Source organism: Thermobia domestica, chromosome 7, assembly GCF_964235325.1.
Source record: "Thermobia domestica chromosome 7, izTheDome1.hap1.1, whole genome shotgun sequence".
In the NCBI taxonomy this organism is placed as follows: Eukaryota; Metazoa; Arthropoda; class Insecta; order Zygentoma; family Lepismatidae; genus Thermobia; species Thermobia domestica.
This window is the reverse complement of record NC_137460.1, coordinates 80,494,383-80,511,807: the sequence shown is the minus strand read 5'-3', so window position 1 is coordinate 80,511,807 and position 17,425 is coordinate 80,494,383. Positions and strand designations below refer to the sequence as shown.

The 17,425-nt window shown below is 35.8% G+C and overlaps 1 protein-coding gene across 2 annotated transcripts in view; it reads left to right on the top strand.

Annotated features, from left to right (window-relative positions):
- LOC145690225 (protein zer-1 homolog) overlaps positions 1-7,387 on the top strand; it is a 58,106-nt gene extending 50,719 nt beyond the window's left edge. For both annotated transcript variants that reach the window (XM_081764909.1, XM_081764910.1), the window contains exon 12: positions 6,199-7,387. In XM_081764909.1, the coding sequence (XP_081621035.1) occupies positions 6,199-6,374 (176 nt within the window). In that variant the 3' untranslated portion in view covers positions 6,375-7,387. The remainder of the gene's footprint in view (positions 1-6,198) is intronic.
- The last annotated feature ends 10,038 nt before the right edge of the window (positions 7,388-17,425 follow it).

The window sequence follows — 17,425 nt, the reverse complement described above, 5'->3', positions numbered from 1 at the left end:
CTGTCTTTAGATACGGAATCAACCGTGATAAGCCATTCGTTAATAATGTGTAGACACTTGGCTGTCCAAGTTAACTGATGTAAGTGTATATAATTTATGTAGTTTGTTCGGTTAAACATTGACCTCAAAAATGAAAATGTGGATCCAGTCTTGCGAAGTTACACATTGGCACGTGAGCCGGGGAATTCACCGGATCATACAGTTTTATTATTTGTAATTTCATTGTGTCATTTCTCAGCACAACTATTTATGGTAAAGCTAATGTCGAGACGATTCCACTATCAAGTAATACGTGTTAAGTTTATTAAAACTACATACACGTATGTTTCGGGGTTGTAAAAGACACCTGCAAAACTTAGATCTTGCAAGCAAAAGATAAATTAATATAAATTGTAGTGCACTAACTCTCACTAACGTCCTCCATGCCCAGACGTTATTAACTGTTCCAGTGTTATCTTGCTGTAGATGACTGCAGATGTCGTTTTAGGATCTTTTACTACTTCAACAAGACAGACAATACAAAACAGCATCTGACTTCCATTGAGTCAGGCGTTAGCATAAGATAATATAGGCGCAGAATCCTCTAGGAGAAAATGTCCGATTCTCTCACTCGAAGACTTGAGCCTCTGGCCCAGTAAGGGAGTCGCCGATGTTCCCCTTCTTTATCCGAGGAAAAGTATAGGTTCGTGGTAGAGATGAATGTTACGTACCGGGAATCTAAAATTCACAACGCCTGGCAAATGTATTTAAATGTTCCAGAACGTAATCAAAATGAACTGGTTTGTACCAAAATTCTACAACATTAACTAAACTTACTTTCCAAGAGCTTCTCAATGATTATGTACACGTTATGTGATGTTGCAACGTATATTTTAAGAAACTAGAAACGTAAATATAGTAATAATCACATTATAAATACATTAAATTCATAAAGGCAATTCGCTGGTTAATTCTTCCATTTTATATCACTATATTCTTCGACTCAAACTTTTAAATTCATAAACTATTGTGTTTGTTTTTCTAGTTCTGATTCGAAAAGTTTATCTTTATTTAGATTTAAATCATCGGATACAAATCAGGATGCAAATCACCACCTTCCAAAATATACTGTAATGTAATGCGGTGCAGATATAAAATAGCGTCGCATTACAAGATTTAGGTATAATATAGTAATATTACAGCTATAGGTTAGAAATAATGTTCCCTTTTTCGTTAGGATCAATGCTTCCTAGAGATGACCATATCCGATTTCTTTGATCCGAGTGTTCAGGGTGTCCCTAATTATTGTGAGAATCTGTCTATATATATATAAAAGTGAAAGTGACCCAACTCTTGAACCACCCGACCGATTTCGATCAAATTTTCAATATAGGTGAGGTTCGGGCCTGGGATGGTTTTTATCATTTCACTTTGACGGTGCAACTTAGGGAACGGGAAAAATATATAAAGAATGATCGAAAATGTCCGATATTAGTGTCGAATCCTTAGTTATCGAGGTCGCTGAGATAAACAGTGGCACTTTCGATCCCGTTTAAAGACAAATTCAGCCCCACAACTTGGGGAAAAGGGAGGTAATGTAAAAATAATGGAAAATGACTGGTATTAGTATCGAATCTATAGTTTTCAGAGTCGCTGAGATGAACAGTGACTTTTCCGATGCCGTTTAAATCTAAATTCAACCCAGAACTTGGGGGAGGGAAAGGAGGGAGATATATAAAAATGATCGAATATAACCAATATCAGAGAACGCTTCAGTAATAGTAAAAAGTGACTGACTAACGGAACATATTACTATTTTTTTCTTATTTTAAACCCAGCGAAATGGGTAATTGACGTTAGGAATATATATATAGGGTGTTTCAAAACAACACCGACAACATTTGGGAGATGATTCCTGACACCAAGATAAAACAAAAAGTAGAGACCAAATTGGGTGCACAAATGCTTCGTTTGGGAGTTATAGGCTGCCGAAAACAAAAAAAAAATGAACTTTAAAGGTCCATAGCTCCAATACTATGGACCTACCGTAGTCGGGTCAAGACTTCACCTAGGAACTAATATGTGCACTATCCAAAAATACATGTTTCAGAATTCTAAGGTACTCACGAAGCAGTTTTTATAGAAGAAGTTTGGCTACGGGCATATAATTTGAAGTACTCTCCAACTACCTCTATAAAAATTGATACGGAAGTACCACAGGATTCTGAAACTTAGGTATTTCGGGGGTAGGGCACATAGTAATTCCCAGTGATTTATTTGTGGATTTTGTAGAAGAGGGGAATATTTATGCAAGATTGTGTTCCGTATAACAGAACAACTTTAGTGGGGTTGGGACTACGTTATTTTTAAACCTACCTACTTTGAAATTATGGTACTGGTTTGATAGGAGACCCCCAAGTTCATCATTTTTTAAACCTTTTTGAAAACAATTTTATGATAAAGATGGATAGGTACGTTAGATAAGATTTGGTTAGGTAGATTAGATTGCATGCGTTAGTTACCTTACTACTTTCTGTCCTACTACTGAGGACAAGTGTAGAGCATCCAGTGAAAGCCCTATAGTTGCATTGCAATCTGCACACGTTGTCATAACAAGTGTCACACTCCTACGTAAAACGGTTTTGCTATGACAAGTAATTCTTTAGGCTGTTCTAATTTGGTCCTTTAAGACCAAATTCCCCGCCCGAACAATAAATACAACATAAGGTAAGAGTTTACTTTGGGCAGAACAGTGATAGGGCACATATACTTGAGCCTAATTTTATTAAATAGAAGGGGAAAGACGCTACTAAATGTCATTCCTCATTATCATAAATAAGTTTTAGTACCATTTTGCTCCTTGTACTTAATAAAATTAGATTCAGGGGTGTGTGCACCTAAGAATGTTCTGCGAAAAGTAAACTTTTGGCCAACAAAACATACTGGCATTAAAATGAATCCAGAGTTGAACAAAGACAGGGTTAAGCTAAAGCATGATTTACAGCATGTTATCTAACACTGTCTTTAGAAATTAACAATACTTTCACACCGTATCTCACTTTAGCAATACGTAGAATAGTGTAGCAATACGAGGTTGTTTTAGATCAGATACCGTCTTTTTCACAGTTGGTTTGTTGATAATAGCATGATGTCATGATGTCCATTTCTTATCCAGTTGATGGCATACTTTTCTGCATTGAACGAGGTAATATCTGATCCATTAACGTTTATGAAAATAATAAATTCGAGGGTTTTTACAGATAAATTGTTTCTAGTATCAGTATGTTGGAAGTTTAAGCTGGAAAAGCCTCTCTCACACTCTGCAGAAGAAACTGGAAGAACACTGATTTCCATGTTAAGATTTTGTAGATTTAGGCCAATTTTATGTTTCATCTTGTGCTCTCGAAATTCCTGCAGAATTTTGGCTGAATCATCAGAGGAAAATTTTAATTCTTTTTTTTATTTTTATTTTTATTTTTTATTTTATTTTTGAAATTTGCATTACTTCTTTGTCGCCGTTTAACTTTCTTGCAGACCATTCTTCTCGCCAATTGGATTGTAGCAAAACCTCGGCCCCACTGAAACGTTTCGAGCGTATGTTATCTGCTAGACCCTTGCAATCTTATTTTCTGGTACTTCTCAAGAGAATTGTCTAAGGGTTTTGCCAGTGAGATTCCACAAAACTGACCAGTTTCTTCAAACTGACGTAATTGTTTCATGGACATGCCCCTTTTTCTTTCAACGCTTCCAGAACATTAACAGTTTTTCAATTTTGCTTATTACCTGTTCAAGGGATGCAGACCTTTCTTGTAGAAACAGGCTAAGGATATGTAGAGGTTCCAGCGCATCTCGGGTCATGGACATTTCATAAACAAAGTTCCACTTAATAAGTTTTACGTACAGATCTGAAAATATTGCACGCTGCTGAAAGCTTCTCTGCAAATTTGTAGAAGCTTCTGGAAAGTGTTCCACTCCCGCAGGATAGGACTACCGCAATGCTTCTACTAAACCACCGTACATCAAAAACTTTAGTAATATTATAGAAGCGAATACTTAGTTCTCGTGATATTAATTCGATTTCTCTCCTGTTTTCGGGGACATTGAGTAAACACCGTGCAATCGCTCTACAAGGCTTTGAAAATAAACCATATCTGAAATCGTATTTACAACGTTGTGAACAGCCAGTTCCAGCTTATGACTCATACAGTGAAACGCAATAAATTGGTGTCTAATTCTCGCTGGAGTAAAGAAACAGTACCATTTACTTCGCCTTGCATGTTATTTGCGCCATCAATACAAACTGTATAAGTCTTCCCCGTAATATCATTTTGGAAAGATTCATACTTTCATATATTTTAATTATGGAATCACAAACCTCTCTGCCTATTGTTACCTATAATTCAAATAAACCTAAAAATATATTGCTACACACCTGATTAACTACAATACGGATATACACAATGAGAACAGATTTATGAGACACAGTGGATGATTCGTCCATCATTAGCGCGAAGGGTTCATCGGAATTCGCAAGATACTGGGTCATTTTTCGTTCATTTCTGTAGCTACAAAGTCAATTTTTTATTTCTTTTCTATTCTGTATTCTGTATCTACATTCTGTAGCTACAAATATTTGAACACGTAACATCAGTGTAGAGAACTTGTTCGAGGTTCATTCCATTTATTTCTTACTATTTAATAAGATGCACGGTAAACGACAGATGATTTTGCGCAATAACATAGGCAGTTCTAAATATCACAGTTGTCTTTTTAACACGAATTTCATTCACAATTAAAACAAAAGCCTCTTACTTTCTTACTTTGTGTACCGGAATTACTTGTCTTTTAATCGTCAGGAGCTTTTCCTTTATTAAAATATAGTCTAATATCCATTTCCTTATGTTCTTTTTAAGGTGCTTGTCAACTACCAATTCACATCTACAGTGAATGCTCACTAAAACTGAACATGTTCTATTATTTATTATTATTATTATTATTATTATTATTATTATTATTATTATTATTACTACTACTACTACTACTCTGCTACTCAGATGAAGTATGATAATCAGTGGAATCAGCTGGAATATTTTTCTTCGGGAAACAATTCTATAAACAAGACCAGCATAGTTCGCGACAATAAACATACTAAAAAAGTAAAGAATTGTTACTAAAATATGGAGTTGAATTATTGTACTTTAAAACAGATTGTATAGCCTAAGAAAGGTGGAAAATATCTTCCAAGGCTGGGAAGATAGATTTAAACCTAGAGACTGGGAAACCAAAACTTAGAAGGGGGGAAATTCACAGGCTTCCCTGGCTACAAATAAATCCCTGGTAATTCCTAAGTGAAGTCTTGACCCGACTGCAGTAGGTCCCATAGTTTTGGAACTATGGTCCTTTAATTTTATTTATTTATTTATTTATTTTATCTATTTATTTATTTATTTATTTAATGTTTTCGGAAGCCTATAACTCCGAAAGGAAGCATTTGTGCACTCAGGATGGTCTATACCTTTTGTCTTATTTTAATGTCAGGAATCACCTCCCAAACGTTGTCGGTGTGGTTTTGAAACACCCTGTATGTTATATATAATTAGTTGTTACCCCAGCCTTCGGCTCGCTCTATGCAGTAAGTAGAATCGTGATTAAATAGAAGTTATAATTGTTTACATTTAATTTTTTTTTAGATTTTACAATTAACTTGCGGTTACACAAATATTAATGCTCAAATCTAAATATAGTTACGTTCTGTTAATGGTAGGATGCAGCATGTGAGCTGGCGGTAAAGCTTGTTAAATATTGCACTGTCCTAAAGATAAACGGTAAAAACTGTCTATATACTGTGTTCATGCTACCTAGTTGCTTAATTATACTGTGCATGAAAAGTAATAAATACTTATGAATTTTATATAGTAATTTCAAATTAATACAGCCCTTGTGTTAGTAATAAACAGCAAGTCACATTCAACATCATCACTAACTATTTTCAAATAAAAGTCAGAAAGAAGATGTAGCGGAGCGGCGATTGTTAGCTGTTAGAAATTAGCGTTATTCACAAACTGAGATGATTTCGTATTATAGGCCTAAATAGATATTTCTGTATTTGACTTAAGGTTATAACGGTAGAATGTTGTCCAGTTTCACGATGAGAATTAGCATCTTCAGTGCGTATTAAGGCAACATGTATAACAAACTCGCTCTTTTTTCTATTGACAGCTTCAAAGTATTGTTCTTTGGTGGAAGCAGAAGGAGGCTTGGCATTATTGGAGGAAATAATCGCCCATGAGGCACCGTATCCACGAATCAAAGCTCTTGCGATGATGGTACAGAATCATTGCAGACAATTTAAAGAAAAAGGCTGTTTTAACATTGAATCACAATTAGATGGGTAATGTTTTTCAAGTTGTATATTAATAGTTATTATAAATATATATCTATAAACTCACTCAACTCGACATTTGTTAATTTTCAATAACAGTGATCTAGAAGAGACGTAGGGAATAATCCCAGTTAATGTATTTTGTAAATTTTTTGTTGTCACAATTTTGTTTCACAGTTTCATATTTAAGAAGAAACCGTATATTTAATATTTGTAGATAACATCTGCTATTAATACTATATGTGATAGAAGTTATTAAAGTAAATAAGAAAAATGGGGACAGTTTAACAAACAAACACGTCTTCTTTCTTCTGATGGTCAAAATTAGAAACTTTGTTCATTATAAGGAGAATACATGCATATACGTATAAATATACATAGTATGTAATGTATGCAACAGTCCATAATTTGGTCTTACTCCTCCATTTGGAAAGTGTGATATATGATGCATCCGTCTGTGTGAATCCTTATAACCAGGAGTGTTGCCTTCTGAAATATACCTAATTTATTCTATGCACCGTTTGCTTCATGGTGTATCTAAATCTCTTTATTTTCAGTTTAGAGAAGTTGAAAGTTTTTGTTGATCACTTTTACAATAAAATTTGATTCGATGAAGAAAATAGTCATGATTATATTTTTATCGAGTTACACGTGTGATTTTTTTTCTTTGTTCTCGAATTCCTTTATGTATATATATTTTCTTACGGATTGATAAATGACGTATATTTTTATTGTAATTTATGATGATATATATAAAATGTAAGAAACTTCTGTTTTTCATAATAAAGAAAGTACCTCTAAAACAAGTTTGTGAGCTCAAAGTGATGTGTGTGTATATATTATATATATGTGTGTGTGGTTTCTTGTAGATTTGTAGAGTTGATTTAGATTGACATAAAATGTCAGTTATAATATAATTGATCTAAACCATAATTGTGAATTGTATATATAATATTATAGTTTTCTTATGTTAAATACACTTCAACCTTAATGAAATGAACTTTTCAAATGTTCCCATAGATTAAATTCTTTTTAATACAGCTTTTCACTGTTGTTTCGTGTTAATAAATATGCTTTTTTCCTTTATAAACTGTAGCCATTTTAGTAAAACATACAAATGTCCGTTTGGTTTCTATTTGTTTTCTGGAGTTACATAAATTATAAAGTTGAATTTTTTTTAATACTTGAGATTGAATTGGATGGATATACTTCTCAGCTGTTGCAACAAAATATCGAGAGAAATTCAGTAGGTGAGGACATTTTTGTTTGGTCTGATCCGGAGAAATATGAGATAGGTCTGTGCTGTCAGTAATTGTTGTGTAATAAGTGTTGTAAAGGGTCGGATAAAAAGTACAGGGGTTTGAGAAAAAAAAATTATTGCCGTTTTTTACGAAGGCCAAGAAAAACTGGAACATTTGAGAGAGAAACAGAAATTTTAGTTAATTTATTTAGAAGTTGTTTATTACACAATCGTTGCAGAACTAAATTTGGGTATCAAGTTTTATACAGTATTCTGTCCCTATTGCATACTACACTTACTGTATCAGAAGCGGAATTCCCTTTGGCCCCAGTCTGTCTTCGAACATACACAAAAACAAACATATTCAAAGAAGAGAAAAAATATTCTTGTATTCAAAGATATACAGGGTGTTAATGAACTATAGTGACAGACGGTTAAGAGTTGTTCCCTCACATCAAAATAACAAGAAACGTTTCTATGGACCTGGGGGAAAAGTTCATAGTTTCAGAGTTTGGGCTGTCCAAAAACGTGCAAAAATTACATTGCAACACGCATTATTTCGAGCACAAGAAACAGTGGAGTGGGGATCCAGATCAGGATAAAGGAAGTAACTCATACACTATTCATAAATGCATATTTCAGCAATTTGCAATATGTGGATAAGGGATTCCCCACATTACATAATTCCCAGACATGCTCCCGACAGAATCTCAGGTATGGTCTGAATTAAAGATGAGTCCAAAATAGCCAAAAGACAAGTCTTGACAGGAATCCATACGTAACTCTATCGACAGGAAGTCGGAAGTGTATGGGACAGCCAGATCCACGGTTCTTCATATTCGGAATAACGTGTGTGCTGCAATGTATTATTTCACGCTTATACGTTTAAAAATCCTGATTTCTTTGTTTCTTCGTTTAGTCTCATCATCATTGTCATATTTAAAGCAGAAAGTATCAAATTTCAAAGTTCATTAATGATAATGTATATTGAGACAAATGATATACAAACTTTTTTTTTAACTTACCAATCTTTCTGGAAAAAATATTTTAAAAATATTTTCTTTCGATGGTTCAAAATTTTCGGAAATTTTACAATACTTAAGTAATATAGCATGTTCACTAATCTTGGTTGGCTCATCATAATTTACAATGCATTAGCTTTAGGCAGAGGAGTTCTATAACGGAATGTTTTACATTGAATAATATTTTACTTGTACCAACTAAATTATTCAGTTGCAATCAGTATATTTTTGATTTGTATAAAATCTTCGCCATTTTACACTCAGAAACGAAATTCGTTTTATTTTTCTATTTTCAGTGCAGAGACAGCATGTAAATTTAGTATACTTCTGGAAAAATTGCGTTAATCAGGTACTGACAAGCAGAGTTATATGAGACTCCAGCTTTGCCCGCACAAACAGTGTGACCAGGAAGTCCCTTTACACTCACTGTGTGACTATGTGATTATGTACTGTTTATCTCCTATGGAACGAAAACCCGTGTGAATTCGTGCATGTTCGTAGTATATTCTTATGTTCCATCATGTCTAATTGGTCATCCACAACATCATATCATGATTGTCTTTTTGAAATGCTGCACGAACTTCGTCTTTCAGTTGCTTGTTATCAGTGTATCGGGTTTGTCGCATCCCCTCTTTCACAATACCGCAAAGTGCATTGTTAGATGTAGTGGGTGATAACTGGCGGCCAAGGCAACGGAACCAGAAGTCGTTCTGACCCACATCCGAACCAGCGATTTGGGAAAATTTCGTTCAGGTAAAATGCTTGTATCCCGCCATCAGAACTCACTGGACTGGACTTTTCGCGCGTTATTTTCTGTCACCCGGGGACAACAATGAAGTTAGTGCCAATCGCACTATGAAGATAAACAAAGCAAAGTATGACTGCCAGTTTAATATTAATAGTATTCATTAACCTTTATACAATTTGATGATATTATTTAATATTGAGTGTAAAAGGACTTCTGGTCACGCTATACTTTGACTGGCGCAACAGCAGGGCTTTCTTTCTACCATTATACAAGCTTATTAAGTGTCTAGTACTGTACAATACATGAAGTCTGCATACAAGTGAAGCAAGATGTTCTCATCTTCTAGTCTTACCATAAATACTGTCTCAACTTTTGAAGGTGAATGTACTTCCGCCCGTACAAGCGAGCGACGCCAACAGCTGTATCTTGAAACGTGAGTCATTGCTGATGAGCTGAAGAAGTGTAAAGGTGTCAGTTGTAAGTGTTTAAGATGGAATGGTGCGAGTATGAAAAACGTGTGGTCGTGATAACGTTGCACATGGTGAGGAAATACCAGGGGAGATTTTTTTAAAACCCTCCAGAAGTTACAAAGTCGTAAAAAATTCGTTTACCGCATCAACCACCGCTTTATTGAGACTGGTACTGTGAAAAATCATCCGCGGCAAGGAAGGCCATGCACAGCACGAACATCGAACTTGTGAAAGCAGTGGCGGCGCGTGTCCGACGAAATGCAGTTAGGAAACAGTTAGTTATGACTTGTGATCTAAAGATACTGAAAATGCCTGTATCTCGCACGTTAAGCAATGACTTGGGATCCATACTTACAAACAACGCAAAGGACATCTCCTGACAAATGAACTAAAGCACAGCACCAGACGCTCCTAAAAGCGTTACGCAGCAAATGGGCATCGTCAAATCATTTTCACTGATGAAAAAATTGTTAGTGTTGAGGAGACTTTCAATGCCCGAAATGACAGGATATATGCCACATCCTTTAGAGAAGCCTTTTTCTGCCTCAGTCATAGTGTGGTGGGGTGTGAGCTACAAGGGCACAACGGAGCTCCGTTTCTATGAAAAGGGAGTCAAAACGCCAGCCAAAGTGTACCAGGAGACAGTGCTTGAAAGACTGGCCAAGAATCTCACCAACACGCTCTTCCATGGACAGAACTGGAGCTTCCAGCAGGACTCATCCCCAGCACACAAGGCACGCACAGCCCAGCAGTTAGTGGAGGTAAGTGCTCCGGACTTCATTTCCACTTCAGATTGACCTGCAAGGCCGGACCTAAACCCTTTATACTACAAATTGTGGTCCAAGCTGGCTTGCAAGAAGAGACATCCTAATATTGAAAGTTTAAAACGGTTTCTTCGGCAGCTGCAGATTTTCCAATTGATGTGTTGCGTGATGCACTTGATGAGTGTCGACAAAGACTTAAGGACTGTGTGCATGCTAACGGTGGTCATTTTGTATAATTATGTGTAATTTTGGTTCATAATGCATCCATGTAACTCATGTTATTAGGATATTGAAATATCTCTACCATTTTTGTCAATGCACTTAAAACTTTGGGACAATATTTTTGGTAAGACTAGGTATGTGAATACCAAAATGATGGAAAGTGTTGGATCTTATCTTACATCATGTTCAAAATACCACATAAATTGTGTTGGAATATTATCTTAAAGTATGAATAATTCTATAAGGAATCATAGAGGGTCACATCCCTCAAACGAAGAAATGTCATACACCATGCTAATTAGATAGCATCTTCGTCTTAACGTAGGAGGTATTTCGCTTTAATAGCATCCATTAACTAGAAACTTTTCTCCTTCCGTGTTTCTCTTTTACTATACTCTCTTATCTGATCCCTTAAAACAAATGTCTTCTCAAATCTTTGTTTTACGTCCTAAGGCTAAAAAAGACAAGGCAATTCAAGTCAAATGATTATGAAATAATTGATGGACTGGCAATGTGGGTGGAAATGGGAGAACTTCATAAAAGCCCATGGTCACGATGTTGTTCTTCACAAACTCACATGGTGCAGGATCGAATCAGAGACTTTTCGTACCAAAGGCGAGCGCTCTAACACTAGGCGACATATCTTCCAAACACTTTCGAGTGTTAGAGTCAGTTTCTTTCGACTTTTAAAATCTTTTCAATATAGTTTTCTCACATCTATTCGTAACATATTGTTTTCCGTATCACCCAGCGAAGAGTATGCATTCGTCTCGACAGCCAATTTCCGAACGCTTTCAATTAATTTATCTCAATTTTTGCAAGATATCCACGTTTCTGCTTTGTACAGTATATTTTCAACACCAAACATAATGAATATTTTTTTGTACGTACATTCAGAGTACCCTCAAACTAAAATTTTTCTTATCAGTACTTCTTTACTCTTTCCTATCTTTATTTCCTGTTCACATTCTAGATCTTCATTAGCTCACCAGGAACTAGTTATTTGCTCTACTTTCTCTGTGCAACGTCTATAGTTGACACAACACAGATTTTTGTGATAATCATTTCTTTCATCTTTTCAGTACTCATTTTGATCTCCTATTCTGCGTGTTTCCTTTACTTTTCTATCATATTAATTTTCGATTAAAAACATTATTTTGAAAAAAAATATATCTGTCGTAGCCCTAAATATACATCATAATTAAATTTAAGTCATAATTTGTGCAGAGAATTTTTATAAAGTATCGCCGGACTTAAAATAGTCGCGGATTTCAAAGGGAGAGCCATACCACACCAATTACTTAAACTTATAACTTGTTAGTGGAGTTGATTAGAAAACGCTGTAAGAAGATGACAGACAGTTCTTGTTCCAAGCGCTTACCTGTGCAAATACTAAGAGAATTACATAATGGCTGTCTCACTGGCAAAAGGACGGAAAGACATCTTCGAAACTATGGAACGTCTAGGGTGTAGAATTACATCTAGAATAATATTTTTCTGCTAAGTGCTACTGTGGTGGTACTTCAGAGTAAATTGTTGCTAACTTCGCCTCTAATTAAAAATCATTTCGTTTCTCAGTTAATAGAAAAAAATTACTAATACTTTTGATGTAACAGCAAACATTATTATTATCAAGAGTTACGTAACTACACGCAACATATTTCATTTTCAAAGAAAAATTGTCGAAAAGAAAGTGGAATCGAATTTCGATATTAAAATGTGTTAAAATGTGTGTGTTATTTGAGAATGCATTTACTAGCTTGCTCCCCTTTAAGAACACCATAACATGCAATTTTTTGAATTTAACAAGTAAGTTATGTTCAGACTGAGTGATCGTAATTATTGATAAAAGCGAATGAGTGTAATTTAAGAGATACGAAGGGAAATACTAAATTCGAACAGCTAAAGTGGCAGGAAATTGAACGAAGACCTTTAATTTGACAACAGTTGCTCCCTTCTGTCATACATAACAGCAACATACTATTCGTATTTTCCAATACTTTTTCATGGTATTGATACGTAAGATGGGGAAAAGTTTCTTGCCTCCATCCGTTTTCCCCCACAATCATATTCTACTACTGTCTCTATTTCTCAGATGACTATTCCTTGGTATTTAACATTCCTCTTGGTAACCTATAAACAATAATCGCGGAAATAAAACCAACTTAATCATATTTCTTCCTGGCGAGAGATCATGTGATTCTGATCCTACATTAGGGTGTAGGCCCAAGTCTCATAGCCTCGCTGCTGAACAGGGCGCTAAACTCAACTCAACTCAAAAAATAAATTCATTTCAGTCCGCAATCATAAAAACATTTAACCTAAGTAGTCTGATGGAAGTCAATTGATAATTCTGCCATCTACGCCTGGAGAAGATGCGGTGGGTCAGTGGTAGAGCTCTCATCTATGAAGTGAAGGATCCGTGGTTTGATCCCAGCTCTCACGAGATTTGTGGAAAACAAATATCGCGTAAGCTAGTTTTCTAGGAGCTTTCTCGTTTCCTAGCACTTACTTCATTTCATCAGTTTGTTCATTATAACATTGCCCTTAGCTCCAAAGCATAATTGTGGAACTTTAATAATAATAATAATAATAAATCGATACTTGGATATCCCTACAAATATTGCACTGTATTAAACATTGGTGTGGCAATTTGTAACCTGCTGTGCACATACAAAGTCCGCGAATCCAAGTTAGTACTCAGGTGCTTTGTACACATGTGTTCATTAAATCTTGCGCGTATATTGCTTTTGATGATTTTACGCATTTATTACATTTTTCTTCTGCCTTTGGCTAAAGTTGAATGATTAGTAAGTGGCAATGATTGAAAGCATTCCTTGTATGAAAATGTTCCCAAAAATATTTAAAAACAATTCAATTATAATTTTACAAATTAAACTTTATTGAGTCTATCCTGATAATCGTGCTTTCGGAGGATTTTTGTAGTAACAATGGAATTTCACAAATTTCCAGCAAAGCAGTGGGGAAAGGGAGGGAAGGAAGTAAAATGTTGAATCTATTGGTCTTAACTTAGTGTCTAGATCGTCTGTCAAAGAAATATTGACTTCTGTAAATAAAAGTTTCGTACGCAAATATAGAAACAAACAGGAAAGAAACTCTTCTCGTGAGGCTCGAAGCGACGCTATATGTCTAGAAAATCTCATTGTAGGGTATAAAGTAGAAGCGCTTTTAACTGAGTCCCCGTGGTTAAGTGGGTAGAGTGAAAAACTATAAACTCCCAAAGCGTTTCGACACCGGATCGAATCCTGTTCCTTTGCTTTTTTGTTAAAATAGTAGAATACCTTTAAAATGACCATCTTATAAGAACTGAAAAAACTTAATAAGAAAGCAACTTTTGTTAAGTTTTTCATTTAATCTACGTATCTATACTCAGAAGCAGAGCACTATTTGTAGTAGGTTATGTATATTTACTCCTTTCATACCTTCTTTGTTGCACATCACGACGAAAAGGTTGTCGTTATCAAACCAGCCGATGGCAAATTGTAATAACAGCTTTTGAATTTTTCAACATATTTAAAATTTTTTCTTTGTGATAGCAAACTAAGCAAGGAATGCAATCATACCCAGAAGTTTGGCTACGAAGTAAAAGATGATTTTCGTTTTTTAATAAATAAATTCTATGGGCCTATGCAGAGTCGTTTTGACGTATGATTAGCGTCGTACTAAAGGCCTGACTACTGCAGGAAACATGTTAGTTGAACTCTTTAGTATGGCACGTCAGAAGCGTTACGTCACGCGTCTGAACGACCCTACATAGAGTCCTATAAATTTAGGTGCGTTAAAATACGAGTACTTCCAAAGAGTAGCATACGCATGAACCAAAATCATATTCTAAAACAGATGGGAAAAAGAAATTTTGTTATTAAAGACTACAACGAGAAGGCGTAAACTTCTGTTTGTTAGCGTGAGAACGCATTAAAAATATTTTATGACGTTTCTTGGTTATAGATTATCAACTTATGTGTCAATGCGTATTCTTCCTTTAAGCACATTTTTACAGTTTACGCCTATTCACAATATTCGTAGCCAAATTGAAATCAAAAATCTTACATGCCTCTTCGTACCCAAACGGCTACAACATATGGTTCCATGTTTAATTTGCGGTGGGAATAATGTATGTTCGTTCAGTATTAAGGTGTAGATATCATGCAGGGGTAAAAAATGAGTGTAACAAACGAAAACAGTGATACGAAGATACATTATCAAAATAGTGTTGGTGCGATTAAAATGTCCATGATATGTATCACTTTTAAAGGTGACGAAACTTAAAACTGTAGTACCACGTTAGTCAGTAGCCTTAGGCTAAAGCTACACGTTTGCACGTTTGTCTTGTCTGAACCAACGACTAGATTCCATGACGAAAAAGTATAGTGTGTGCAGTGCAATGAAACAGTAAACCGTCCGGTCATCAGGGAATTTCCTGCCTGACAAGAAGTGATTAACATACCGAAAGATGGTAATCGGTGGGGAAGGTGCAAGGAGAATGCGGTGTTTGAAGAAATGTTTTGTACTGCAGATTGTGGACAGTATACTCCGTCCTCTGAAGACGTGCGTACAAGTGAGCTTTAGAACATTACGTCAACTATCATTGTTGGTTGCTTGCGGACGGTTTAGCAGTCCATTTCACGGAGTTCAACATTGTAACATCCGCAGTGATGGTTTCACTTCGAATGTGAAAGACATTATGCTATAGTTATTCCCAAATCTAGAGTCTTTCTATTTCAGGTGTGCCCCTCCTGGCGCTACTATCGATGTTTGTTTTCCCGTACCTCCCTCGAAAGAGGAAGGACAAGTTGCTGCGGCCGGGATCTTTCAATTGTTGGATGCGGAAGCGTTGCCACAATGAATTACTTCAAGGACTTGGCTGTGCTCTGTTTTGTTAGCCATTCTAAGTAGCCGACGATCTTCATTCGTCGAGACCAAACGACTGAATGACAAATTGGCAACACAGCTGAGGTCATTCGCTTCTTTTGCTTAAGCAAAGGGAGGGTTTCATCCATCAGAGAGTGGTGGGGTTAGGGCCGAAGTATAGTTCGCATAGTTTCCGAGGGCACAGGTGGAATAGACAGGCTCTACACCAAGTTTTCTTATCAGCAGCAAAACTGTCAAAAGGATAATAGCGGCCACTTGCTGTTTGTCAGTCAGTTGGATGTTGCCGGTATTATAAAAACTTGGTAGCCAGTCTCCCTGTCGCCAGGGTAAACAATGAAGATTTGAACTCTTCTCCTTACTCAGTGCTGCAAACCAATAAGCACATAAATAAAACAAGAATAACCAAAATAGGAATAAAACAGGAGCGTCATTTCAGATTTTGCTTGGGGAGGAGGGGAAGACCCCTTGATATGAATAAAATTTCGCGTTTTGCACTGATTTTCTACCATTCTATTGATAAAAATCTATATAAACCTCAAACTCCGGGAGGGGGCAATTGCCCCTCCATGTCCCCCATAAATGACGCCCCTGGAATAAAATATGTACTGTATAGGTCATTCAAAGAAGTAATTTTCTTTCCTGTTAATATATTATTATTATTATTAATAATAATAATAGTAATAGATGTTCCCGCGTATTCAAATTGACGACTGTGCTTCTTTGTAGTCTTTGAAGAAGTGGGAAATTCATATTCCCAGCTTCATTCTTCAAAACATCATGTTAAAAGTATTTTAAGTTTCTAACTGGAATACTTGATTATACTGAAGTCACATCTGATCATTACTGTATATATCCATGAAATCAAAACTTTCACAATTACGTTAATATTAGTTTAATTAGTTCAACTAATAACTATACCAGTGGCATATTCTGGGGCAATATTATTATTATTCGACAGGTCGTCTGTCTATAATGACAATTTAAAACTTTTTTTTTTAAGATGGTGTAAAAAGCATTCTATTAAGTACGAAGTTCCTCATACTTATTAATGTACGCAGGTTAATATCTGAGTAACAAAATTATCATTACTAATTTCCTATGTGTAGTATCCTAATTTGCAATTTGTCCAGTTTTTATATACACATGATGTATCAAATTAGAAAAAAAAACTGACCAATTATTGACCTGCCTAATTATATCATAAAGTGAAAAATAATATACTTACGAGCAGAGCAGACAAACAGGCAGAATCTTCATTAAGCCTACTGTTATTATTACCAATAATAATAATGATAAAAACTAAATTCCTGGTGCAACAGCCCTTAGAAGGCCTGGACTTGCGGCACTCATTCCTGTGGTTTGATGTGTTGTCATTTCGGCTACCCTCGCTGGCTTTCTAGATTTCAGTTCGCTAGTTTTTCTTTCAAGTAGTTTCCGAATTGTCCTCATGACGCTGGGTGGACGCCGCAACACCAACACCGTTTGGTAAGTACGAATGGTCACACCCATCTTCCCTTTGACCAGACCCGGCACTGCTTGACTTCGTTGATCTCACGGGGAGTAATATTCCAGTGTGGTCAGGGTGTTGGTAATAAAATACTAAATGCATATTGAAATAGTGAGTAAATTAGCTACCAAATATAGAGAAGTATAAACTGACTCATTGGAGCTACGGTTTATGAGGGGCTGTGCCTCACCAATAGTG